This window comes from Gopherus evgoodei, chromosome 1 (genome assembly GCF_007399415.2).
Source record: "Gopherus evgoodei ecotype Sinaloan lineage chromosome 1, rGopEvg1_v1.p, whole genome shotgun sequence".
NCBI classification, from domain to species: domain Eukaryota; kingdom Metazoa; phylum Chordata; order Testudines; family Testudinidae; genus Gopherus; species Gopherus evgoodei.
The window spans coordinates 210379762-210407507 of record NC_044322.1 but is presented as its reverse complement, the minus strand read 5'-3'; the positions used below and the strand labels follow the sequence as shown (position 1 = coordinate 210407507).

The 27746-nt window shown below is 46.1% G+C and overlaps 1 protein-coding gene and 1 long non-coding RNA gene across 18 annotated transcripts in view; one reads left to right on the top strand and one right to left on the bottom strand.

Annotated features, from left to right (window-relative positions):
* CD58 (CD58 molecule) overlaps positions 1-27746 on the top strand; it is a 67266-nt gene that overhangs the window by 19626 nt on the left and 19894 nt on the right. For 12 of the 14 annotated variants that reach the window (XM_030534003.1, XM_030533939.1, XM_030533987.1 and 9 more), the window contains exons 2-8: positions 2020-2328; positions 9829-10074; positions 11503-11601; positions 12915-12956; positions 15448-15519; positions 16932-16982; positions 19811-19888. In XM_030534003.1, coding sequence (XP_030389863.1) covers positions 2020-2328; positions 9829-10074; positions 11503-11601; positions 12915-12956; positions 15448-15519; positions 16932-16982; positions 19811-19888 — 897 coding nt within the window. The remainder of the gene's footprint in view (positions 1-2019; positions 2329-9828; positions 10075-11502; positions 11602-12914; positions 12957-15447; positions 15520-16931; positions 16983-19810; positions 19889-27746) is intronic. The other 2 variants (XM_030533930.1, XM_030533959.1) reach the window with 2 other exon arrangements.
* LOC115635390 lies at positions 109-26503 on the bottom strand. Of its 4 annotated transcripts, none has more exons than XR_003996582.1 (4): positions 23769-26503; positions 16926-16996; positions 8197-8672; positions 109-147 (listed from the first exon to the last, which is right to left on the bottom strand). It is a non-coding gene; the product is annotated as an uncharacterized LOC115635390 (long non-coding RNA). The 4 variants fall into 4 exon arrangements; XR_003996584.1 differs by lacking the exon at positions 109-147 and adding an exon at positions 201-242; XR_003996583.1 differs by lacking the exon at positions 109-147 and adding an exon at positions 12974-13102 and having other exon boundaries at positions 6903-8672.

Below are 27746 nucleotides of genomic sequence, written 5' to 3'. Positions count from 1 at the left end.
TTACATACAGTAATGGCAAAGTTCTTAGTTCAGGCTCGTAGCAGTGATGGAGTAAACTGCAGGTTCAAATCAAGCCTCTGGAGTACATCCCCCGCTGGGATGGGTCAGTCAGTCCTTTGTTCAGAGCTTCAGTTTGTAGCAAAGTTCCTCCAGAGATAAGAAGCAGGATTGAAGACAAGATGGAGATGAGGCTTTAGTCTTTTATAGGCTTTTCCAGGTGTAAGAACACTTCTTTGTTCTTACTGTGGAAAATTACAGCAAAATGGAGTCTGGAGTCACATGGGCAAGTTCCTGCATACTTTGCTGAGTTACAAGGCGTATCTGCCTTCTCTCAATGGGTCAGTTATGTAGCTGATGGTCCTTAATGGGCCATCAAGCAGGCTAGGCAGAGCTAACACCAACTTGTCTGGGATGTCTCACTGAAGCATAGCATAAGTTTGAAGTACAGACAGTACAGAGCCAATACTCATAACTTCAACTACAAAATGATACATACATATAGACAGCATAATCATAACCAGCAGCCCATAACCTGGTCTTAGACACCTTATATGACCCCGTTTACATAAGATTTGGTGCCACTACAGGACCTTGGTTGCAACCATGTTCTATATGGTCCCAGATTATATCAATAATGTCACAAGGGTGGAATAGGGGTAGAGCACAGGTGGAAAGAGGTGGGGCGGGGGCAGGGGTGGAGTGGGAGCAGGACCTTGGCACCGGGATGGGGGGGAGAGGAGTGTCACAGGCCCTGCATACCCCTAGGGGCAACCCTGCCTCCAGTAGCCTTCCCATCTGCCCCTCCTTTTACCTGCTCTAGCCATGTGGCAAGGAGTGACTGTCACTAGCTGTCTTACCAAACTGCTACAGAATTGATTTTGTAACCACTGCCACGCATCTTCTTTTTGTTACAATGGTGAACAAGGTAGGTTTTTGTGTCTCTTTTGTAACACTTTTCAGCAACATATGGGGAAAATCTCCCATCTTCTCTCTTTCAGCCTTGTTTTGGTTCAAACATGTTCCAGGAAATTTTAGTATTTAAATAGAATTATAGGCAGGTTTGAGAGCATGATCAATTACTAAGGTTGCCACACATTTCCCATTATAAGATCCTGTTTTCAGTTGCTTGTAACTTGGCCAAACTTTAAGCATTCAGGAATTTACCTGATGGGTGTCTGCTTCAGACTGAAAATTTTTGGAACATTTTAGCCAAAATGGTTCAGATGTTTCTGAGAACAAGGCTAGCGGGGGAGAATGCATCGTTTTGCCCATATTAAATTCTGGCGACCTTTTCTTTGAACAGAGCTGGTGCCCCATGCTTTTGGAGCAGGGACTTGAAATTTGGCAGGAGAGAGGGTGGCCTTTGTGTCAGGGATGTGCCTTTTGAAAATCAGCTTGAATTTGGCCAAGTTATAAGCCTTTGGGGGGAAAAAAATCACAATTCACTCATGCTCAGTACAAACTTGATAGAGCTTTGCAACTAAAAACTCTGAAAATTCCATCCATGCTGAGCATGCTTCAGCCAGGGGCTGAGCAGGACTTTCCCTGCAATTGCTGCTGTGTACTTGGGCCAGAGCAGGCCAGATCTAGGTACTGGAACTGAGAGCAGGGGTCTCTTCTGTGCTCTCAGTGCCCCCTTGTTGGCACCCAGGAAGCATGGAGGAGTAAGATGCCTGATTTGAGTGTAGAAGGGTGAAGAGCTGAACTGTCTGTCTGTCTTTAGAAGAGTAGATTGGGACAAGAAGCTGAGGGGACTGAAGGCTGGCTGCAGAGGAGACTGGGAGTTGGGGAGGAAAATGGAGACCGTCTCGTAATGCATCTTCACAAGGAGGCTGAATTAAGGTGGCCTGGGCAACCTTAATTTGAGGATTTCCTAACTTTTGTGTGCCTGACTTTGCAGTCTTAATGTTCTTTTACCATCATTTGTGTGTGTAATATTATATATAATGGATACAGAATGACTCGAACAATAGTTTAGATAACTGTGACTGATTAAATGTATTTTCTTTTTTGACATAGTATGCACCCAGTCTCAAGAGCAAGAGTCTGTGTTTGCCATTGTGGGAGAAGATTTTACTTTTTCACCAAAAGTTAATGGAACTATAAGAGAAATTACCTGGATGAAAAGAAAAAATAAAGTGGCTGAATGGGAGCGTGATGGGTTACCTATGTATTTTAGTTTAAGAGAGAGAGGAGAGCTTGAGACGTCTTCTGGCAATTTTACCATCAAAAAGTTAAACACTGATGATGCTGCAGAGTATGAGGCACAAGTTCTGCCTATTCTTGATGACCAGCTCCAATATACAAAATTTGTACTTGAAGTATTGGGTAAGTAGTGGGTAAGCAGCAAAAACAAATTTGCAACTGTTAACTTTTCACTTTAAGGAGACAACTGCAAACTATCATAATGCGAAGGAAAGAGAAGAAGAATAGTAAGAGGCCAATGTGGCTCCAGCAGGAGCTCTTTAATTACCTGAAAAATCAAAAAAAGAATCCTACAAGAAGAGGTAACTTTGACAAACTGCTAAGGAGGAGTACTAAAGAATAGCATAAGCATGTAGGGACAAAATTAGAAAGGCTAAGACACAGAATGAATTATACCTAGCAAGGGACATAAAAGGCAATAAGAGGTTCTTGAAATAGACAAACAAAAGTATTTCCCTTGCTCCTAATGTAGGTCCTCTTGGGGGAATTCTGCAACAAAAAATTAAATTCTTCCTATTTTAGTTGTCCTGATAACAAAATCACGCCAGTTTCAATTATTTTGGTAATTTTATTTCAAGATACCTGTCTGCAAGTATGTTTGTAACAATATAGATGACAAAAAAGTTTCAGATGTTTTTTAACAAACAGATTCCTTCCTAGGCATATTAATACAGATCTTTGAGTAATAATACATTTAAACTACAATACAGAAACTTATTTCCCTCACCCCTTAGAAGCAGTGCAAGGCTCGGAGTCAGGTGTGACAGAGGAGTTGAGGGGGAGGGAAGTAATTGCTGGGAAGGAGTCTGGGTGTGACCTTGGAGGGTCATTGGGTGTGAGAAGTATGGAACATGGTTCTTTTTTCCGTGTGTGTGTGTGTGTGGAAATTGTTAGGGAGCCTCTCCCATACAGAGTCTGGCTGACCCCTAACCACTCTCGTTCAGTCAGACATAACTGCCCCCATCCCCATGTGTCCTTGCACCTTCCTGTTCCCATGTTTCCCTGCACCTGCACTCAGCCGCCCTCCTCCCCACGTGGCCTTGTTGCCCCCACTTGCCCTTCTGAACCCCAGTCTGTGACCCTTCAGTAATCCCATATGCCTCACACTGTCTGTCCTCTCCCCCATCCCATGCCTCCTGACCTGGCCCCATGGGCAGGGTGCTGTGAGGAATGGAGCCTCTTCTCTTCCCTATCCTGCTTGGGAGCGGCTGCTCTCTGCTCTAGCACCCCACCAACCCCTGATGGGCGAAAGGCATAACTGCAGCACCTCTCCGACAATGCGTTTTCTGCAGAGGAAAAAAAACTTCTGCGCGCGGGATGAATTCTGCACATGTATAGTGACACAGAATTCCCCCAGGAGTAGTCCTCTATTTAGCATGAAAGGAGAGCTAATAATTAATGACATCAAAAAGGCCAAGCTGTTTAATGCCTATTTTGCTTCAGTCTTCACTAAAAAGGTTGGTGACCAGCTACTCAACACAATTAATATTAACAGCAAGGGGAAAGGAATGCAAGCCAAAATAAGGAAAGAACAGATTAAAGAATATTTAAACAAGTTATTTGTATTCAAGACAGGGCCTGACAAAATTCATCGTAGGGTACTTGAAGGAACTAGCTGAAGAAATCTTGGAAACGTTAGCAATAATCTTTGAGAACTCTTAGAAGATGAGTTAAGTTGTGGAGGAGTGAAGAAGTGTAAACTTAGTGCCTATCTTTAAAAAAAGGAATAATGAGGACCTGGGGAATGATAGACCAGTCGTCCTAACTTTGATACATGGAAAGATATACTAGAACAAATTATGAAACAATCAGTAACTGAAACTGTACTATAGTATCTCTATAGATTGAAGTTCCATGCTTGAATAATAAGTGTATAGCAGTAGGAATATGCTATCAACCACACAAAGTGACTGTTTCTTGGAGCAGCTTGTTCTGGAACCTACAAAGGAAGAGGCAATTCTTGATTTAATCCTAACTGGAACACAGGCTTTGATCCAAGAGGTGAATATAGCTGACGTGCTCAGTAACATAAGCATAATGTACTTAAATCTAACATCCTTGTGTGTATGTGGGGGGGAAATACCAAAGAAACCAACCAGAATGGCATTAAAAAAGGAGTACTACACAAAATGAGGAAGCTAGTTAAAAGGAAATTAAAAAGAAAAGTCACAAGGTGTGAAATGCCTGCAAACTGCACGGATACTATTTAAAAACACCATAAGAGAGGTTCAAACTAAATGTATACCCCAAATAAAAAAAATTGTGAGAGGACCAAAAAATGCCACTAAGGTTTAACAGAGTAAAAGAGCAGTTAGAGGCAAAAACGTATTCTTTAAGAATTGGAAGTCAAATCCTAGGGAGGAAAATAGAAAGAATTAATAAACTCTGGTTGGTCAGATGTAAAAGTGTAATAAGGCAGGTGTAGAAAGAATTTAGAGCAACTAGCTAAAGACACAAACTAAGAGCAAAAAATTTAAGTACCTCAGAAGCAGGAAGCCTGCCAAACAGTCAGTGGGGCCACTGAACAATCAAGGTGCTAAAGGAGCATTTGAGGAAGATAAGTCCACTGCAGAGAAGCTAAATGAATTCTTTGCCTCAGTATTCACTGCGGAGGGGGAGAGGGAGATTCCCACACAAGCCATTCTTTTAAGGTGACAAATCTGAGGAACTGTTCCAGATTGAGGTGTCAATAGAGGTGGTTTTGGAACAAACTAATAAATTAAACCGTAGTAAGTTACCAGGACCAGATGGTGCTCACCTGTCATAGAATCACCTACCACCGGACTGTCACCTCTTCCAGGTTTCTCTGGAGATTAGCTTGAGGTCGATGCCCCTGTCAGTTGTCCCGCACCCCCTCACTCCTTCTCTGCAGTCCTCCTGCAGCCCCCTTGCAGCATCAGGAACCACTGTCTGTGTTTCCCCCCTTCTGGAGCAGGTTTAGCTCCTCAGTAGTCCAGCCACTTCTCCAGTGGCAACTGTGGTCACTTATCCTGCCACTTCCCCAGTGGCAAGTGGGGGGCACCCAGACCTGACCAGTACTCTGGATGCCAGTCCAGTGACCATGTGGATTGCAGCCTCCTGCTACACCCTTTTGACTCTATCGGTGCATTTCCCTGAGCTGCTTCCCTGCGGCCACAGCACCCTCCTCAGTTGCAGTACCCGGTCTGGAGCTCCTTCTCTTCTCCCCAGGTTCCTGCCTGCATTACTCTGATCCAAGGTGCTACAGCGTTGCAGCCTGTTCCAGGCAGCTACTGACTCTGCTCTGCCTGAGGCTCTTCTTATATGGGGCTGCTGGGCCCTGACTGGCTGCTCCTCACAGCCCCTCTCCTATTAGCTGCTTTTCAGGCAGCCTCTCTACATCCGTATTAATCCCTTCCTGCCAAGTGTAGGGCGGATGCCCATCACATCACCCAAGAGTTCTGAAGGAATTCAAATATGAAATTGCAGAACTACTAACAGTAGTATGTAGCCTATTGCTTAAATTATCCTGTGTACCAGATGACTAGAGGGAAGCTAATGTAATGCCTATTTATAAAAAAAGGCTCCAGAGGTAATCCTGGCAATTACAGGCCAGTAAAAACAAAATTTTCAGACACACAAATGAACATGATATTTTGGGGAAGTGGCAACACAGCTTTTGTTAAGGGAAATCATGCCTCACCAATCTATTAGAATTCTCTGAGGGGGTCAACAAGCAGATGGACAAGAGTGATCCAATCAGTATAGTGTACCTGGACTTTCAGAAAGCCTTTGAGAAGGTCCCTCACCAGAGGCTTTTAAGCAAAGTACGCTGTCATAGAATAAGAGGGAAGGCTCTCTCATGAAGGTCCATACTTCTGGAAAGACAAGCACAAATTGGAGGGAGTCCACAAGATAGCAATAAAAAATATCAAAGGTTTAGAAAACCTGACCTATGAAGAAAGGTTAAAATCATGCTTAGTTTTGAGAAAAGACTGAGGGGAGCCCTGATAAGTCATCAAATATGTTAAGGGCTGTTATAAAGAGGATGGTGTTCAATTGTTTTCCATGTCCGCTTAAGGTGGGACAAGAAGTAATGGGCTTAATCTGCAGCAAGGGAGATTTAGGTTAGATATTAGAAAAAAAATTATAATTATAAAGGTGGATAAGTTCTGGAATAGGTTTCCAAGGGAGGTTGTAGAATCCCCATCGCTGGAGGTTTTACAGAACAGGTTGGGCCAACACTTGTCAGCGATAGTCTAGGTGTACTCGGTCCTACCTCAGAGCTGGAAACTAGACTTGGTGATTTCTTGAAGTCCCTTCCAGCCCTATATTTCTTTGATTCTCTAAGAAATAGAGGGGCAACAATATTTATTGGTTTGTCAAGAGAAAGAGAATTGCTCAAATATCTGAAGAGGGGAGAGTGTGCTAATTGAAGTAGCAGACTGAGAGACAGAACTCAAGAGATTCAATTTCCAGCTTTGCCATTAACACACCGTGCCATCGCGACAAGTCACTGAGGCCCAAATTTCCAAAAACAGCCTCTTATTTTATGTGCCTTAATTTTTGGGTGCCTATTTCTAGACTACTTGGGTCTGACTTTTAGAGGTCCTGAGGAACCACAGCTCCCATTGACTTCATCAGGAGCTGTAAGTGCTCAGCACTGCTGAAAATCAGGCCCAAGTAGTCTAGAAATGAACACTGGAAAATGGAGGCAAACAAATTCAAGGCCTCTTTTGGAAATTTAACCTTTAATCTCTTTGTTCTTCAGTTTTCCCCTGTGTAAAAAGGAGTTTAACACCGATCTCAGAGAGTGGTTTTGAGAATTAATGTTTGTAAATCTCCATAAAGATGAAGGATCCAAACAAAGTATTATTATTCATAGTGTAAGGAGGTTTAAGACCGACAGGGACCATTAGATCATCTAATCTGACCTCCTGTATGTCACAGGCCAGAGAATTTCAGCCAGTTACCCCTGTATTGAACCCAATAACTTGTGTTTGTCTAAAGCATAACTCCCTGAAATGCATCCAGTCTTGATCTGAAGAGATCAAACGACACATGATCCACCACTCCCCTTCATAATTTGTTCCTAAATAAGTCACCCATTGTGAAATGATATATAACAGAAAGTCTGAAAATCTTAAAAATGAAAAAAAAAATTAAAAATCAAGAAAACTTATCAGTAGCAAAAACACTGTAATAATCCAAACCCATGGAAAAGGTGAAAGTGTCAGTCTATTATCTCCAGCAGATTCATGTCTTTATGTTGTAATGAGGTACAGCAATGGGTCTATGGAACAAAATTCACTTTGAAGAAAAAAAGCTCCTCACCTTATGTTCGTTATTTAGTTGCAAGGCTGTTAGTTCAGCTAGCTAGGCTAAGCATGGGCCATATACAGGGCACGGCATTTTCTGAACAAAAACTAATATTTCACTGGTATTTGTGTTACAGTTAAGTAAGACTAAGGACCAACTGAAAAGCAGCCCTCATGAACCCTGCTGGCCTATGCAGCCATGGCCGTTGCTTCTGGTTCAGAGGAGGGGTACTCCTATGTTAATGGAGGCTATGGCATAAGAAGATGCTTTCCGCCCAAGAGCAGATTCAGTGGGACAAATTCAGAGGCTATGTGGTGTTAAGATATAGGCCAATAAGAGGGAAGTGTAACTAAATAGTAAACCTTGCAGACGCAGTGGCTGGAAGATAGAAGTACAGCAGGAAAAACAACTAACAGGAGGGTGTCAGAAGGTGTATGTAAATGTAACCCCTCTCCCCCACTACACACTTCAACTTGTGTCATGTCCGCTCCTCCCGCAAGTGTGTAAATTACCTACACCCTTGTAGCTTCCTTACACCCATTTCCTGGTGTGTAACTTGTACCACTTTCTACAGCATCTCTGAATTTGACCCATAAGCTTTTCATTTCTTGTTTTCCCATCTGTCTGTTATCTATAGCTCTGTCATAATTTTTGTTGCAAAAAATAATCTGTTTCAAATTGCTGGCTGCTGGGCCCAGAAAAGTTACTTATTACCTTTGTATCGAGTGGGTTGAGTTTCATAATCAGGCAGTCTTGACTGAGACACCCTGTCGCTGGCGCTGGAGAGAGGTGTGACCAAAAGTGAAAGCAATTCCTCTTGTGATTAATTTGCCAAGAAATCTGTTTCTGTGATTGCTGATTTCTCACTTGCTCCATTTGTGCAGTCTGCAGCTAGGACATCCTCACAACAGTGACTGCCAGCGTTTTGAGCACCGCTGGTCATAAAGTGCTCCCACCCTGCTTTCTTTATGGTAGCTGTCTAGAAAGTGACTGAACTGCCCGTGGGTTGTTTTTTTTTTTTTAATTTAAAGTCCTGAGTGATTTTGTCTCTAACTGTATTCAAGATCACTTCCTTGATGCATCTACTGATGGGTATTTGTACTCACATACGCAACCTGATTTTTTCAGTCCCACTGTTGTGACTTAGATCGGTGGTGATCACACCTTTGCTGTTGTAGTGAATCCTTACCCTGTGGACAAGAAACAAACTGAGCCAGTTTGTGATCTCAGATACACAGGTGAAAATCTGTAGCAACTAAGCAGAAGTTACTGGAATTGCTCTGAATTACAGTGATGTGACTGAGACAGAAATTGACTGGATTTAATAAATAAATCATACACACATGCACCTGAAGAGCTTGGTTCATCAAGTCCACTTGAACTAAAGAAAGTTTATCTAGATGCTCGTAGCAGTCGATCCCCTATCCTTTTTGTGGACCCAGGCACCAGAGGGCGGCAGCAGCAGCACTCTCACACTTTTGTACCTGCCGTTCTCAGCTACATGCTTAAAATGGTGGGTGCCACATTTTGTGTTTTGTTCTGACGGTGCTATTCCAGCATTTAAAAAAAAAAAAAAGTTTATAAAAATAGTGTTCGATCATTAGCATCCAAGAACTGCAGAGGTGTTTTCTCCTCATTGGTTAGTAAAATATTTTGCACACTTTGGGCCTGGAGGCCCATATCCTACAAGTTCTGTGCAGATGGTTCTCTATACCTTTGCAAAGCTCGTTGACTTTAGTGTCTGCTGCGCAGATGCAGGGGTTCTCCTCCAAGGATCAACTTACAGAATTGAGGCCAGTAGAGGTAATAATTTATAATAATAGTAGTTTCTAGTGTAAGATGTCTTGGACCTATGCTATATACCATTACTATAGAATGTTGTCGTACTTTTTCATTAGGGAAGCAGGGCAGAGAAGCAGAGTCTCACCGTAGTCCTTTAAAGAGTGGAGGGTTGATCCATTGAGGCCTCCCTACAAAAGAATTCCTATGGAAATCATTGGGAATGCTGCACAGTACAGGAGACTGCACTTTCCACAGGTTGGAAACACTTGTAGGATTGGTCCTATTGTGAAGTTAAAAATAGTGACATCTGCACTTGAATCTGCTACCTTGAAAGCTGATGTCCTGTTAAAAGAGCTAGGCCCCCGATATAGTCTAAACACTTAAGTTTATTGTGTGTGTTTCCGAACTGTAAGTATCGTTACTGCTGCTTGGTGACTGAACCAAATATCCCCTGTGCAGCTGAACTATGTTTTAAACTTTACACCCACAAACAGCTAGAAAAAGTGCTCTTGAAATGCAAAACAATGTGAAGTCAAACTAATGTAAATTTTTTTTTTCACCCAGCTCCTCCTCCACCATCAGTATTAAATTGCAGCGTTACTGATGGTCAGATTAGAATATCATGTGCAATACAGTTCTCAAAGGATGTGCGCTACAGTTGGTATCGGAATGACAGAAAAATTGACGGTAATGGTTCTGTTCTCGAACTTGAAGAAAATGCAGACCCTTCAGGGGAAGTTTTGTGCATCAGAGAAGTCTCCAAAACAAAAATCAACGACTCAATCTCTCTGAGTGCATGCTTCCGAAAGAGTAAGTATGTGGGTAGAAAGGTGTATGTAACAGTGAGAGGGGACCAGGGACTGAGCTGGGAAATGAGATGTTCATTGGACTGCAGGGTTCCTCTTGATGTCTCGGAAATTATGCATAGAGTATAGAAGGGAACAAAATGCAAAAGTCACTATAGCACAGTCTGTATGGTGTTAAAAGTGACTTTAGAGCTGGTGAAAGGTGCTAGATTGGTAGTTAGCCCATTGCACAGAACATATAATGCAGGGATAGCAGTAGTGTAAGCTGTCAGCTGCTACTGGGAATGAACTACTAAGGGAGAAAGGTGAGTTCAGTCTCTGTGGACAGAGTAAACCTTGGCCTCTCTGCTGAACCTGCCAATAAGGGGGTTTATTAATGTCGATTATGATGGTGGTCTTGTGTTGTGGAGCCTGTCCTGTAAGAACTGGACAGAGTCTATCGAATCATTTCACATAACCTGCCAAGCAGTCATGAGAGGCTAATGATTTCAGTCACTACTGACCTGGTCTGGATTTGCACTGGTGTTTTAGAAAATTGGAGATGGAAATATTTTCTCTCATCGCCGCATTGGCAAATTCGTGTTTTAATTAACTTGTGAAACTCAGGGCCACAGAGTGTCACACGGGGTTTGTCTACACTACAGAGGCACAGGTATGGTGCTGCAACTATACTGTTGTAATGCAGACACATGCTGCAGCAATGGAAGAGGTTGTCCCATTGCTGTAGTAAACCCATCCCCTCCAGAGGTGGTTGCTCGGTCAATGGGATAATTCTTTGATTGGCCTAGTGGTTCCTACACCAGGGCTAAGGTCAGCTTAACTACGTCTCTCGGGAGTTGACTAGGCCTGAGGCCAGGATTAAACATTTATAGGAATAAAAAGAATATCTACAGTTATATTGGATAGAATGAAACATGTATATAGAACACAAACACTCCTGCTTTAGGGGCATACGCCAATTTCTAACTGACAGGAGTTTGGAAGAAACTTCCTTTATGGGCAGGTTATTCCATGGCTGTCCAGCATGATGATTTTTGCCCCTTCCTGTGAAGCATCAGGAACAAGCCATTGGTAAGACAGCAGGCTGGACAGTGTACTGTGATCTGGCATGGCAATTCCTACATTAAAAAATAGAAACTTTTTTGTTAACTTTTTAAAGGTAGGAAGCCTTTAAAAAAGCTTGAGTATAATGTAACATACCATCATTGGGCCAAAGTCATCCCTGATGTAATTCCACTGGAGCTAGTGAGGGTCACACCAGAGACTGAATTTGGCCCAATACTGTTTTCAAATTATTCCTTTTTTAAAAAGTTTTACAATTGTATGTGCCTTTTAAACACACTTTCTCTATAGACTTTTGACTCAAATGAGGTTGTTTACAGCACACTGAAATGTTTTTTATTAGCTAATTATTCATTTTTTTTTCTTTAAGGTGATGAAAGTATTTCAAGAGGTAGAGATGGTTTAATAGCAATTGTTATTTTTCTTCTCATTCTGTTCATGGGCGCACTCTTAGTTCGGTGGAAAAGAGGTATGTAACACTTTATTTGTTTGCATGTGCTATGTGATTTTGCTGCATTATAAATTTCAGTAGGATGAACATAAGCTTTTGTGCATCAAAATGCATTTTAGTTATGTAATTAATAAGCCCAGCTTATTATATCTCTGTTGGGCTGGAGGACTTGAGAACAAATTCACTTTAACTTTCTTAGGGCTAAATCCTGGGCTCTGTATGCATCCCACAACAGGTACATCCTAACAGTGTGTGTGTGAATAGGTGCAGTTCTTCTGGAGCTGCTGCTTTACCAGAATCTGTGGCCACTCTTTGTTCTGTCTGCATGCGTGTCTGGGGAGTCAGCCTGAAGAGCCAGGTAGTTGTTATGCCTCTGTCCGCCATTGTCCCTACAGGTGTTTTTGTGTGGAACCTGACGTGCAGGGGGTTGAACACCCCCTTTTGGTAGAGGCTCCCTGAGTCCTGTACAGAGAGACTGTACTGGTTTTGCTCCCAGTTAAATATTACATGTCTGTGGCAGAAAGGGCAGGACTTGGCCATTAGTCACTGCCCCCCCCCCCCTTCTGCTAATTACTTTTCAATTAATACTATGGGCTGAACTGGCTTGGAAAAAAGAGACCCATTCCCCGGCCACCCCTCAGAAGCAAGCACAGACATAGCGCCGATCCTAGAGGTGCTCTGTGTGTAGAGCGCTCATTGACTTCAGTGGGACTTCAGCATGCCGAGGAGCGCCAGAGCTGAGCTCATTGGTTGCAAAAGCAGCACAGAGCACTGTTCTCATTATGTCTGACAACGGCCTCAACAGGGGCACTCTCCATGCAACTTGCTCCTAGGAGGAATCAAATGATCAATGTGTGTTTGGAGCAGGAGCTCTAGGTATGGATCTGCAAATACAGTATGTAGATATTTATTATTTATGGACTGTATGCTCTCTCTTGATCACTGCCCATTTTGGGTCCTTTCTCTTTACAGAAATGGAAGCCCCATGGAGATGTCTCTATGTTTACTAGCTCGACCCAGAATTAAGGCAGTTATCATCTGCTCTGCTGCTTCCAGTCAATTATATTTTATCTGATGTGCACTTATTAAGACAGAATTTACCCTACTGTACGTGTGTGTCTCATTTACAGCCTATTCTCTGTACACACACTCCTCCACCCAAAATTAGATTGTGAGCTCCTTGGTGCAGAGGCTACCTTGTTGTTCTGTGTTTGTATAACACCTAGCACAATGGGGTCCTGTTCCATGACTAGGGCTCGTAGGCACTACAATAATGTCAAGAATAATAAGAAATGACACATCAGCTTTGTTTCTTTCTTTTCCCCCTTAAGGTTTGCTTTCCAGCATTCTCTGTCGGAGAGGAAAGCACTCAGGTAAACGTTACACTAACCTTATGGGCTCGTTATACACTGTGTGCAGTTCTTCATAATTGAGGGTTCACAACAATATTCTTGCTGGGAACAGAATGTGTTGATGCACTGTTGAGGGTTTCTTTGTAGGCCCTTGGGCTCTTGTGTTCCTGTTATGAAGAGCGTGGAGAGAGATTCCTGAGACATAGACTTATAGTTTGAGTACTTTTATTTTCCCTATTGAGCCCATCAAGGGTTTCATCTTGGGAGGACAGGACACTGGCTGGCAGGAACCCTACTCTTTGGTTGATGCTTTTTAATGTGTGGTCTGTGGTTGATAAATGCCCTTCACAAACCCTGGCTGGATGATTCAGCTGGCTCTTTGCTAGCTCAGCTCGCCAGACAGGCGTTCAGTGCCTGCTGGGAATGAATGGTAGGAATGAGTGTCACTGTTTTTGTTTTTATCGGGTTTCAGGTTGGGAGGGGGTCACTGGTGGGTGTGGGCCTAACTGACGTGAAGGAAAGAGAGAGAATTGTTTGGGGTAGAACATGAGAGGGGGTGTTAATTTGGGAATAGGTGTGGTATACAGGGTGCCTCATTGGACTTCTGAACTTTTTCCTGAGCTAAGAGAGTTCTTGTCTGCTCTGACCCTGGAATTGCCCAGGCTGCTTTTGTATTTGAAAAGCAATGGGTTGGGATTATAATTGAATCTTGAAATACGAAAGCCATTCTAATGCTTCTAGGGTAGCTAGATTGATCCCCCTTATGCCACTCTGTGCGTGAGTGGGGCCATTGTCTGATGTATTGCATGGTTTGTACCTCACCACAGTCACAATTTAGTTATTCTTTGATTTTCCATTTGTGGAGGAGATACCCACACCTTCTGTGTGTTTTCTGAATGTGGTTGGGTGCTGTCCACTGCCTTTGTGGAAGGCAGAACCCCAGGACTTTGTTCATTAGATCTTCAATCAGGTCTTTTTGAGATGTGTCAAGCAGCTCGTGATTCAAGCCAGCAAGAACTAGTGGTTTTTTTCATTGGCTTGTAGTGTTGATGCATCAATCCAGAAGGGCTTCTTGGAGTTGAGTCAGGAGAGTGGCAGTGAATTGAGGTCTTGGTGTATCAGCAGGTCTGGAGTGGCCAGGGTCTTGTACTCCCAAACAACCGCAGCGTCTTGTGTGATGTTGGCTGCTGCAGTACCCACCCTACTGAAAGCCACGGTATTGGCATTGATTTGAGAGAGCTGCTAACAAGACATATGTCTTAGGTGACTTTGCTGTCCACATTGGTGATGACTTTTGTGGGCTTTGCTGGAATCTCATGCTTGGCATGTCAATCATAGGCCTCTGTCATGAGATTTTGGCTCTGCACGTGGGGCTGGGCACTTTGGATCCTGTTTGGAGATCGAGGGTGAAAGGTAGTCCTTTGTTAGGATCAGACCATGACCATGTGCAGTTTGAGTTCAAGGCCAATCCATGTTCCCTTCAGATCCATCAGAAGCTGATGGACCCTGCTAGGTTTCAGGTTTTTCTACAGGAGAATACTCCATATCTAGTGGCTCACTCTAGCAATGTGCCAATAGGGTATTATGATCACTTTTGTCCTCACCCATTAGTACTGAGTTTCCAAAGCATCCTCTTTCTTTGCATTATCTGCTCAGATCGTCTTGACCTACACCAGAAAAAATATATGAAGTAGGTGTTATGGCATCAGGCACAGAAACTGCACACTGTTCCATTGCATCACTGAGAATGTCTGAGCTGCCATGGTGAGGCTGGAATGGAGACAGAGCTTTTTCTCAACCTTCACATTCATCTGGCATAACTGTCCCAGGTGGTTGAACCCTGGTGGTTCTCGGTTGCCTGCATTACAATGTTGTGAAGAATTTTCTAATTACTAAACAGTCAAGTTTGATTGGATTCAAACTGGGTGGGTTGCTTTCGGGGGGCAAACGTGTGTCTGAAAGTCGCTGATGTCCTCAGCTCCACATCAGGGAAATGGAGACAGTTATGTCCTACCTCAGAGAGGTGTTGCAAGGATAAAGCCATATTTGTGAGGCACTCAACTGTTACAGTGATAAAGTACATAACTAAATGGACGCTCACGCCTCTTTCTGTGAACCATCATGGCAGTTTAGATCAGCTAGCGCACATGAGTTAAAAATCTGTAGAGTTTAATTATCTGGGGAGGGAGGGGCTTGTTCTTAGTGAATGGCCCTCCACTTCCTCTGGTCTGACAGAGCCTAAGTTTGTTGGTGCAAGATCCATTTTTTTACTCTGCTTCTTGAGGTTGAGTTAAAGTGGGTTAGAGGTGGTTTTGTTTTGTTTTTGGATCTTCTGTTTACTTCTGTATTAGTGTAGTATTTTACTGAATTATGAGTTTGCTCCTTGAGTTGTATAATTGGTTTCATTTTGTGAATAGAAAATTTAAATAATTATCTGAGATTTTTGACATTTTTATGCTGATGTGCTTTGGGATATTTTTTACACATGCAAGTTTGTACTTCATTTGTTTAGCTGTATATAAGCCTGAAGAACAACACCTTACAGATGATAACAGATTCCCGGAAGAAAGTGACCAAAAAGAAGGTGAGAGTGCTGGAATATAATATATTTGTACTGACCACACTGCTATCATTAATCGTCTGTTAGCATTTTTAGTACAAACCCTGTAGTCTAGGGATTTGTACATCATCTGTAAAAACTGCTCCAGGCTGGAACCTGACATACAAAGGGCCTCATCTGCCTTGTGTCAGAATTGACTTCATTGTGAGCAGGTTCAGTCCCAGTATCTCAGCTGAGGAGCAAATATAGTTTAAAAAAATTCATACAAATCTGTTTCACTGGAATTTTGAGTTATAAATCAGCCTACAGATCGATATTTAGATGTTGGAATTGCCAGGCTGGATCAGACCCAGTTTTGGTGCTGATCTTGTTCAGAATGCTGTCTCTGGCAGTGGCTGGTACCAGATGCTTCACAGGAAGAAAGCCCATAATGGATGATTGATTACAGAATACTTGCCCATGGGGGAAGTTACTTCCTGACGTCATAAATCAGAGGTTGTCTGATGCCCTGAAGCATAATGGTTTATATCCCTTCTAATTTTTATCTTACCTAATGTAACTATAGATGGTCTCATTATTTATAGAAATATATTCATAGAAATACAAACTCTCCCTTTTGAAAATTCTAATAATTATTAGTATTAGATAAGAAAAATATCTACAGCTAAATTGGGTGACTTGACACGAAAGTACAGGACCACAGTGAGCTTTGTCCTTTCCTGAAATGTCTTATGCTATAATTGGACAGAATTAACTCTATTAATGTTTAAACCAGAGACCGGGTTTTCTCCTCCACATGAGAGATTCCAAGGCCCAGTAGCTTTCAACAAGATTTACTAGATTTATTTCCACTGAATGACTAGCATACACAGAGAGAGGCATATAGAGAGAGAAAATACTGTAGGGAGAGTCCTTTCTCGGATCTATGCTTTCTCAGTTTCTCCTGACCTGAAACCTTTCCTGGCTCTTTCTTTTCTCCTTCTCACTTCTCAGTTCCCTACTTACATTCTCCTGTCCTTCATTTATTATTCACCCCAGCTCCTGTTCACCTCCTAACTCAGCACCTGAATTCTTCTTTCCTCCTCCCCCCCCACAACATTTTCCAACTACCCACTTTTGGCAGATTCCAGGCCCCCTATCTCTGGCACTGGCTCTTCCCCCTCCAGGGCAGCATTCTGAGCGCTGCATCACAGCTACTGCAGGTACTGGTGTCGGGGTCAGGGTTACTACATACATGGGGTTTGAGAGGCAGGCCTTCGGTTGTTTTGGTGGGCTCACCAAAGTTGATAGACCTGCGTTTTAAACCAGTGGAGATCATTCCCTGGTGTTCCAAACCAGAGAGTTTGCTCTGAAGAACCTGGCTATATCTTTAACACTGATAAAGCTTGCTAACCATTGTATCTTTTTATTTTTTTGTCCATGTTACATACCTGCAGATCCTGAATGTGAAAATTCACGTGATTTTGAAGTTGCAGTTCATCAATCAGGTACTGAGGTTGTGCTATAGAGGAGTGAAAAACAAGGGCAGTCAGAGTGGGAGTTGGGAGACTTGCATTCTATTGTCAGCGCTGCCATTGACCTCCTGTGTGACCCTGAGCAAATCCTTCCCTTCTCCGTTCCCCAATTTCTCTGTCTTTAAGATGAGGATAACAATACTTAACCTTCTTTGTAAAGAGCACTTTGCATCCCTAGATCTCAAAGCCATGTAAGAGCAAAGTATTACCATTAAGACACTGTATGAGAAACTCTGACACATGAACAATTTTCCAGTGACACCCTCTGTAAACTCTGAGAAGAATGCACAGGGCTGCTTTCAAAACGGTTTCCACACAGATTATCCCAGCCAGGCCGTGCAGTCATGACAAAATTGCATACTCAGCATTGTCATGGTCACTGCAGACAGATCTAAACTAATCACCGTAGATGCCTGACCTTTGTCCATTGCTAGGAGGGAACCCTAAACAAAGAAGACGAGTCTCTATGCTGGACCCAGCGCAAAGTCCCAAAAGATTGAGGAAATCTGAGGATTTCTGATGGCTGTGAAGTTGCCTCACCATCACCATGGTTCCAAAATGCCACACTGTAGCTGGCTGAAAGTTGGGATTTCCAGTTCATGAGAAATCTCAGCATTTTGAAGTTTCTCATGAATCAGGAATTTTGGTATGATTTCAGTTCAGATACAAAATGAAAGTAACTCCCTGGGATGGCAGCTGCAGAGTGAAATTGACATTCTTCATAGCAGTTGTGAAACTGACAAGTATGTCAGTTTCCATTAGCAGCTCCTAGGGCTCTCGGGGCATATCTACATAGAACAAAGAGACCTGCGGCAGGACAGTGGCTGGCCCAGGTCACCTGACTCAGACTTGGGCTGCAGAGCTAAAAAATTGCTGTGTAGATGTTCTGGCTTAGGCTAGAGCCTGAGCTGTCAGACTCTCCCCCCTCACAGAGTGCCATAGCTCAGGCTCCAGCCTGAGCCTGAACGTCTATACAGCTGTTTCAGCCCCAAGCCTGAGCCCTGCAAGCCTTAGCCAGCTGACCTGGTCCAGTCATGGGTGTTTTATCCATGTGTAGACGTACCCTAAGGGTTTGATGCTCTGGAGCAGCTGGCCCAAGATTCTGGAAGCTCTGGGCAGTCTGTATCCTGGAGCCACAGTCCCTGGGTGGCTGTCAGAGGACCCCCAGGCTCCCTGCTGCATGACAGGGAGCTTGGAAGCCCTGAGAGCCCACAGGTTTTTCAGGCACCTTTCTGAAGAGCTAGGAACCGAGCCCCAGTTAGTCGACTCTCCCAGGGTTTTCAGGCTTCTGGCTCTATATGAGGGAGGCTGGAAACTCTGGGGTTGTGGGGCTACCCTAGGGCCATGGACCCCAGAAGCCTGGAGTCCCCTGTCCTGGGGCAGACGGCCATAAAGGAACTGACATAACCAAGACAGTCTGTCCATTCTGACTGCGTTCTGGGGCTGCCCTATGTGCCACAGCACGCCCAAAATTGCCCCTCCCCTAAAGCATCAATCCCACCACTTCGTTCCCTATGCTGGGGCCTGAGAGAACATCATTGAAGGATGGCCTAAAGGGGTGTGGGCTCTGGGGTTGGGCCAAGGATGAGGGGTTTGGGGTGAGGACTCTAGGGTGGGGCTGCAGGAGAGTGTCTTCTCCTCTCCAGCCCCCCACAGCAGCTCTGGGGTTGGGGCCAGGAGAGAGGCTTCTCCCACTGCTGCAGCAGCTCAGTGGCTGGGGCTGGGGGAGAAGTGTCTCTCCCTGTCACTGCTCTGAGGCTGTGGGGGAGAGGCGTATTTCCTCCCCACGCCGCAGCTTCAAGGATGGGGGAGGTAAGTGCGCGGTCCTTGGTGGCATTCTGCACAGCCTCTCAAGCACCTTCGCGGGAACTTAGCTGGAAACTCTGGGGTTGTGGGACTACTCCGGGGCCGTGGACCCTAGAAGCCTGGAGTCTCCCGTCTTGGGGCAGATGGCATAGTGGAGCTGACATAACTGAGAGAGCCTGTCAAACATGGCTGCATCCCCGGACTGCCCTGTGTGCCACGGTTCTGCTCCAAATCGCCCCTCCCCCAAGGCGTCCATCCCACCACCTCAGCCCCTTTGCTGGGGCCTGAGAGAACATTATTGAAGGAGGGCCTAAAGGCGGTGATCTGAAGTGCCTAGGCCGGGACAGTTCTCCCTCCAGTGAGAACTAGGGGGTGTAGGGCTCCTTTACACCGGTCTAGCCCTGCTAAAGAGGGGCTGGTGCGAGTATCAGGATCTCACCCAGTGCCCTTGTCATGTAAAATGAGAGGGTTTGATTAGGAATCTTTAAAACATGGAACCCAAAATGCCATTGTTAGCTGCTCTGTAGAAGAGAACTACACTTTAAAAGATCCTCGGGCACTTCTGGTAAGAACAGGGGTTTGCTCAGGTACACTAGGACAGAATTTCCCGTGCTTCCACAACTTGTGCAATATGTTGTGTGCTAACTAGTTGCCACTCTCCACCCCAGAGGTGGCTACATTTCAGTATATGTGTAGTTTGTGAAGTGCTTTGGGATCATTCAGGCATGACAAATCTAAGGTTTAAATGTAGGTATAAAATAGTAATGGCTCCCATTGTCCAAATTATTTCATATAAACTGCAGGAAATGGCCGACTGCAGCGGAGATGATCAAGGGCATTTGCTGGGAACTGAAAAGTAGGAGAGATTGGTGGGTTCACTAATCCCAACTAGTAACCAGTCCCCAGCAGGTGACCGGAGTAGAATTCATAGTTGCCATTGAAACTGTTAGTGTTCTATACTTCTGAAGTTTATATCATTGTCGTTCCCCTTTCAGATGAAGCAACGAAGTTGGTGCAGATAGAAGGTGTGCCAGCGATCTTCCACTGCGTTAATGAAAGCCAAACTGAGAAAGGTGTGTGTGGCTGTCAAATTCTGGCCAGAATTGAGGCACAGAAGTGATGGAATGAACAGCCAGAGAGAGAAGCCCAGGGTTGTAAAGATAGAAACAGGGTCCTTGTGAAGGGATGGGAGGGGATGAAACTATCACTGTTTCGAAGCGGAGTGGGAGGGAGGGTTTGGGCTTGATACACAAAGGGGCTTAGGTGCCTGTAACTAGTGTTTACCCAGCTAAGTTCTAGTTTTCGGTGTCACTTCCTCTGAGCATGTCAAGCTCCACTCAGAACGGGTGTGAGGAGGAAGTGGCAGTGTTCTTCCTGATAACCTTTAGCCCAGTGGTTAGGGTACTCACCCAGAACGTAGGAGATTCTGGGTCAGGGCCCGCCTCTATCTGCCACCTGTAGGGCACCTAAGCCATCTGATACTAGAAGAGGGGTGGTTCTTCTAGTGCTTGCTCATATCCATTCCAATTAGGTGGGCATGCACTGTGTGCACAGCTGTTGGAAAGTTTTTCCCCTAGCAGCATCCGTTGGGTCGGCTGTGGAGCCTCCTGGAGTGGCGTCTCCATGGCACTCAATATATGACCCAGCCGACCTGGTGCCTCCTCATTTCCGTCTTACCGCCTGTGACAGTCGTTGGAACTGTGGTGTCTTGCTCTGCAAGTTCTTCACGTTTCCCTAGTGTTGTAGATAGTTGTTGTTTGCTTTTGTTGGTAGTTCTTTGTTTTTGTTGTAGTAGTTAGTGGTAGTTGGGTTGGGGGGGTTTACCTTCCCAAAGGCTGTTTTCTTTGGGGATCTCATGCCCAAGTCACCAGGATTCAAGTCCTGCACATCCTGCTTTATGTCCATGCCAACGGTCAACCGCCATGACTCTTGTCTAAAGTGTCTGGGGGAGGCTCACCAAGCCAAGAAGTGGAGGATCTGCAAGGATTTCGTCCTTGGACTAAAATGGAGTGGGACTTTCACCTGAAGCAGCTCCTTACGGAGGCGGCTCTTAGTCCCCAGCCTCCTTCGGTGCGGCAGGACCCGGCACCAAGCTTTTCAATGCACAGTGCCCCGGTGGTGGAGGCAGCACCTCGGATGGACTCTGGGCGAGACCCACGGCACCTCCGCTCCCCGGCACCAAAGCCAGCGACATCAACCCTTCACAGAGACCCTCCCCCCTGGAACCAGTCACCAGGGTACGGCTCCGGGGTGAAGGTAATGGACTCAGCACCGTTGACTTTGGCCCCGCTGGGGGACCCATTGAGTCAGGTGCCACTGGACTCCCCAACCCACAGTGTTGTGGAAATCCAGCTGCCTTCCACCCTGGACACCTCTGTGGCTGTAAGGGACGTCATTGCCATGATGGCACTGGGTCTCCTCTGCTCCACGCCAAGTCTCCAGTGCCTCAGCAGATGGCACCATCTCGAGGCAAACTGGTGTTGATCTGACTGTCACATTGCAGGCTCTGTTGGCTGAGCCTCGACACTGCTTGGAGTCTCGGCACCGCTCCCCATCACGGCGCCGGTTGTACTCATGGTGCCGGTTCCCGATAGCAGTGCCGCTCCGCCTATTGGTCGATATCACGGAGCAGGTCCTGGACCCAGCACCGATCCCGGCACTGTTCACTGCCCCGGTGCAGCTCCAGGCCAGGGTACGGCTCCAGCCTTGTGGGACTGCTCTCCTTCTCTTTGATGCTGCTCCCTGGTGCAGCTCTGCTCCACACAGCCCTGGCCCTCATGTTCTGGCTCCCGTTGCTCGAGTTCGGAGACGGGATCACAGATTTTGAACCATGGCCATCCTGATGTGAGGGCAGGATCGTGGCAGGCGCATAGACAGGGGCCCACCTAGTGACTGTTCTGGTCCCCGTGGGCGTACCACCAGGCTCAAGGTGCACAGTCTAGAGCTTCCTGGTTGACCACCTCTGAACCGCGATTTCCGGAAGCCTCAGCTAGTAAGCCCATTCCTGGAGGTGTGGAGAAAATGTCAGGCCCTGTCCCTACCTTGGGGCCCCCTCCGACTCCAGTTCCTGAGCCTGCCCCTGCAGTCAGCAATGTGGGGCATCAGGCCTCTATAGAGCAGGGGGTTCAGGATGACCTCCCCCCCTTGGCCTCTTCATCCTCCTCCCCTGATGAGTCTGTGGCGGGCACCTCTATCTCCAGGCCACCCCCAATAAATATCTGTGCCCATCAGGACCTCCTACTTCTGGAACAGCCTTCCAAGAGGAGCAGTGGAAGCAAAAGACATATCTGGCTTCAAGAATAAGCTTGATAAGTTTATGGAGGGGGTGGTATAATGGGATAGCCTAATTTTGGCAATTAATTTGTCTTTGACTATTAGCGGTAAATATGCCCAATGGCCTCTGATGGGATGTTAGATGGGGTGGGATCTGAGTTACTACAGAGACTTCTTTTCTGGGTGTCTGGCTGGTGAGTCTTGCCCACATGCTCAGGGTTTAGCTGGTCGCCATATTTGGGGTTGGGAAGGAATTTTCCTCCAGAAAAGATTGGCAGAGGCCCTGGGAGTTTTTCACCTTCCTCTGCAGCATGGAGCACAGGTCACTTCCTGATGGATTCTCTGCACCTTGAAATCTTTAAACCACAATTTGAGGACTTCAGTAGCTCAGACATAGGTTAGGGGGTTGATACAGGAGTGGGTGGGTGAGATTCTGTGGCCTGCGTTGTGTAGGAGGTCAGACTAGATGATCCTAATGGTCCCTTCTGACCTTAAAGTCTGTGATTCTATGATTCCTGTGCCAAGTGAATGAATCTACAGGATGAGGAGGTCATGAAATCTGAGGACCCAGTGGTTGACATTTTTATCCCGGTAGGTTTGTCGAGAGTGGCCTTGCCCATCATCAAGACCATCCAGACCAATTCCAAAACCATTTGGCAAACCCTGGCATCCATTCTCCCTACGGCCAAGGGGGTTCAGCATAAATACTTTGTCCCCTTGAAGGGGTACGGCTATCTGTTCATGCACCTGCAGCCCTGCTCGCTGGTGGTTGCAGCCATAAATGAAAAAGAGAGGCAAAGACCGCTGGCCCCAGCTCCCAAGTTGAAGGATGCCAAGTGGCTGGACTTGTTTGGCCACAAGGTGTACTCCATGGGTGGGCTCCAGATCAGGATTGCCAATCGACAGGCTCTCCTGAGCCTCTAAGACTTTAACTCCTGAAACTCCATGCTGAAGTTCAAGGAGCTTGTGCCTCCTGAGTCCAGGGAGGAGTTTGGGGCCCTTGATGAGGGCAAGATAGTGGCACGGGTCTCTTTGCAGACCTCACTGGACACTGCAGACTCAGTCACGGGCACCTTGTCCTCAGGGGTTGCTATGAGGCGCATCTCCTGGCTACAAGCCTCTGGCCTGCCTCCTGAGGTGCAGCAGACACTGCAGGACCTGCCCTTTGACAGGGAGGGCCTGTTTGCAGAGCAGACCGACTCTCGGCTGCACAGCCTTAAGGATTCAAGGGCAACGATGAAGTCCCTGGGTATGCACACCCCAGCAACCCAGCGGAAGCACTTCAAGCCGCAGCAGCGCACCTACCCTCCTCGGCCGAGGCAGGACTTTTGCAGGTGGTGGGGGCGGAATGGCAGGAGGAAGCCCTCCAACCCCACATCTGGGCCAGGCCAGGGCCCAACCGAACCATCAGGGGGTTCCAAGCAGGCCTTTTGAAGGGACACCCAAGAACAGCATACCAGACTTACCCCCGGATCCTTCCCTGCCCTTTTTGAATCATTTATCCCACTTCCACTGTGCATGGTCCCAAATAACCTCAGACCGCTGGGTCCTCTGCATGGTGGAAGCGGGATACTCTCTCCAATTCTGCTCCTACCCGCCCTCCCACCCCCATTCCCTGTCTCTCTTCAGGGAGCCTTCTCACGAGCAACTCCTTATTCAGGAGTTTCAGTTACTCTTCACCTTGAGAGCGGTAGAGGAGTTTCTGCAGGAACTAAGGGACAAGAGGTTCTACTTCCCATACTTCCTGATTCCCAAGGCCAACGGTTGCTTACAGCCCATTCTGGACCTTTGTGGGTTCAACAAGTTCATGGTAAAATTGAAGTTCTGCGAGTTCTCCCTGGGCACCATTATCCCTTCCCTGGATCCTGGAGACTGGTACGCCACCCTTGACATGAAAGATGTGTATTTCCACATAGCGATTCATCTGGCGCCCAGGCACTTCCTGCACTTTGTGGTCAACGACTAACTTTTTACCAGTTTATGGTCCTTCCATTCAGCCTTTCCACAGCCCCACGAGTGTTCACCAAGTGTATGTCAGTCATGGCTGCCTTTCTCCATCGACGGCAGGTGCAGGTGTATCCCTACCTTGACAGCTGGTTGCTTCGGGACTGCACCAGAGAGCAGGTGCAGTCCCTCTTCCTCTCGGTCAGGTTTACCATTGAATGGCTGGGTCTCCTCAACGTGCCAAAGTCTACCCTGGAACCAATCCAGAGGATCAAATTCATCGTGGTGGTGCTGGACTCTGTTCAGGCAGGGGCCCTCCTACTGGACTCCCGTTTCCAGGCCATTATGGGCATCATTTGAGGCCTTCAGTGAGTCCTGACCTTGACAGCAAGGGGATGCCTGAGCCTCCTTGGCCACATGGCTTCATGTACATATGTGACCCAGCATGCCAGGCTCTGGCTCTGGTTGCTAAAAGCTTGGCTTGCCTCCATCTACTGCCTGGGGCACGACAGCCTGAATTCGGCCGTCACTGTCCTGAAGTGGGTCATCGCCTCCCTCTGCTGGTGGCTCAACCCCCAAGTGGTGTGCGAGGGAGTCCCCTTCCTGAACCCCCAGCCTTCCTTGTCTCTGGTCACAGATGCGTCGGCTATGGGATGGGGGGCTCATCTGGAGAACCTTCAGACTCACAGCCTGTGGTCGTGGGCCGAGCTCTCCTTCCATATGAACATCAGGGAGTTAATGGTGGTGTGCCTTGCTTGCCAAGCCTTCCAGGAGCACCTGCAGGGTCATTGGGTGGTGGCTTTCATGGTCAACACCATGGCCATTTTCTACATCAACAAGCAAGGGGGACACGTTCCTCCACTCTCTGCCAGGAAGCCATTCGGCTGTGGGAATTCTGCATAGCCCACTCCATTCACCTGGTTGTGTTCTTTCTTCCCGGGATCCAGAACATGCTGATGGACCACCTCAGCAGGTCCTTCAACTCGCATGAGTGGTCTCTCTGAATAGATGTCGTCCACCCGATCTTCCAAAGGTGGGAGTTTCCCCAGGTGGACCTGTTTTCCACCTGCAGCAACAAGAAGTGTCCCACATTCTGCTCCTTCCAGGGTCACTGCCCGGGCTCCCTCACGGACGCTTTTCTGCTTCCTCGGATGGGTTGCCTACTCTACGCCTTTCCTCCGTTCCCCCTTGTGCACAAGGTCCTGCTCAAGATCCACAGAGATGGGGCGAGGGTGATTCTGGTGGCTCCAGCGTGGCCTCATCAGAGTTGGTACACCACGCTGTTAGAGCTGTCGGTGGAGGTTCCAGTCCCATTGCCTCTTCTTTCCGACCTGCTTACTCAGGATCACGGTTGCCTCTGTCATCCCGACCTGCGGTCTCTCCACCTCACGGCATGGATGCTGCATGGCTGAACCCTATGGAGCTTTATGTTTGGACCCCGTAAGGCAGGTCCTGCTGGGCAGCAGGAAGTCCTCTACTAGAGCCACATATCTGGCGAAGTGGAAACACTTTTCGTGTTGGTGTGACCATCGCTGCACACGCACCCTCCAGGCATTAGTGCCTCTCATTCTGGAGTACTTCCTGCACCTGAAACAGCAAGACCTGGCGGTGTTCTCCATGAGGGTTCACCTCGCTACCATCTTGGCCTTCCACCCGAGCGTGTCTGTCAGCCCATCCCCAGCACCAAGAGGAGCTGTTCTAGGTGCTGGCTGTGCTCCAAGCCATGTGAGATGTGTGGTAGGTACCAAGTTAAACGGAATGTTGCGCACAGCTTAAAGGGAAGATGAGTTACCATACAGTCTACTCCAGCCAGGCTCCACAGTTGAGACAAAACCTTATAGTCAACAGCATCAAAGCTATAGCATAGACACTTGAGCTTTGTCTATTGCTGGGAGGAGACCCAAACCAGATCCTGAACAAAGCCACGAGAGGATTCCAGATGGCGCCCAAGTTGCCTTGCTGTCACCATTAACACAACCTTGCCCCACCTTAGAGTCAGGATGATAATTAGCAACACTATCGACATCAAATGAGAAGTTGTATTTTTTTTGAGCACGTTTTTGTTTGAGGGAATCTAGCACCCTACACTCAGGTTTGGAGGCACCAACAATGGATCCAGTACCTCCCCCCTTGATTTCACTATCCATGAGGTGTACAGGGTACAGTTAGCAGGCAGCAGCCCAGCACCTGTCATGAGCTCAGGCTGACTGAAATGCCAAGAGTTGATGCGGTGTGTCTCTCTGCCAGACACTCACCTGCCCCCACAGATGCACTGGCAGCTGAATCTGAGCAGTCACGTCAGCACAAAACTGTTCTCTGCTTTAAAGCAACCAAGGATCTTTCAGCCTACTGTGCTCTCCGGCTGCTTGATAGCTCCTTTAACTTCCTCCCTCAGCTGTGGGCTCTTGCTGAAGAGTTCAAGATACAGGGAGGGGAATAGGAACTGCTGAGCAGCGATAAAGCCTGCTGTGCCCTAGCCAGAATGCTTAGTGCGGAGGAGGGGAAAGCTGCTTGGTTTGTGCTGCCAGGCATAGCGATCACCTTTGTCTTTAGAGAAAAAGAAGTTATTCTCTGTGGTGGTGGTGGTCAGATCCAGAGTAGTGTGGAAGGTAATGGGCTTGATTCTTCACTCTCTTGCACCTTAGAGTAGTTATTTGCATCTGTGCAAAGTGCCTGTAAAACTATCAGTCAGAACAAATAGTACTTTACACCCACTGTGCACAGGTGTAAGTGGTAGCACAAGGTGCAGAGAATCAGGTCCTAGCATAGAGTGGCTGCTTAGGCTTTCTAGAGGCAGTAGATCATAGATTGCAAAATTAATAATATAATTTATTCTTATGTCAGGTTATTACAAACTTCCCGGTACCTTTCCTGAATATTAAGAGATATGTACATTTATTTTTATACACGTCATTCTTGGAGAATATGAGAACTTTCATGTTTGTTTGTTGCTTATTTAATTATGTGAAATGTTCACGATAAGGAGATTCTTAGGAAATCTGCTTTCTGTGAATTAGTAACAGGTTCCCAGAGTGTCAAGGGAAAATAACATGGTGTTTATTACCTCAAACGTGTTTACTCAGGCTTTGAAATGCCACTTATAACTTTTATTTTGTTTTAACACGCTATACTTTTTATACTATATTTTTGAAATATGTATATAAGTGTTTCGTGCTTTGTACAGAATATTTGATAGAAATCTTTAATTTCAAGGTGTAAATGTACTATTAATGGTAGATGTTAAATTTAAGGACCTTTTGGTCTAAAAGGCAAACCACACTAACAAGATTGTCTTATCAAAGACCAAGGCACCTCCCTCTGGTATGAGCTACAGGTCTGGCATAGAGATAAGACTATCTCAGGCGAACAAACCTTCAAATGAGGGTGACTAGAGCAGTGTCTGGTTAAGCTTTCCTACACCTATGGCACCCCTAGCCAGGACAGACTTTGTAGGATATATATTTTAGAAAGAGTCCTGACTTGAAAAAGTAAGGATGCTGTATTCAGAATACTTCAGAGAAGTAATGTTCTGGGATGTGCTACCAAGAGCCAAAAACTACATAATAAAGTGGACTTTTCTTAAACCACCCCTCTTTGCTAGGTAAAAGCCTGGGTTTTAAACTCTCACATAAATAAGAAGTGATTTGGGTATAAAATAGTGATATTGGGGAATAGTATCTGGCAGTGCTTACGGAAGTCAGAAAAACCAGAGTC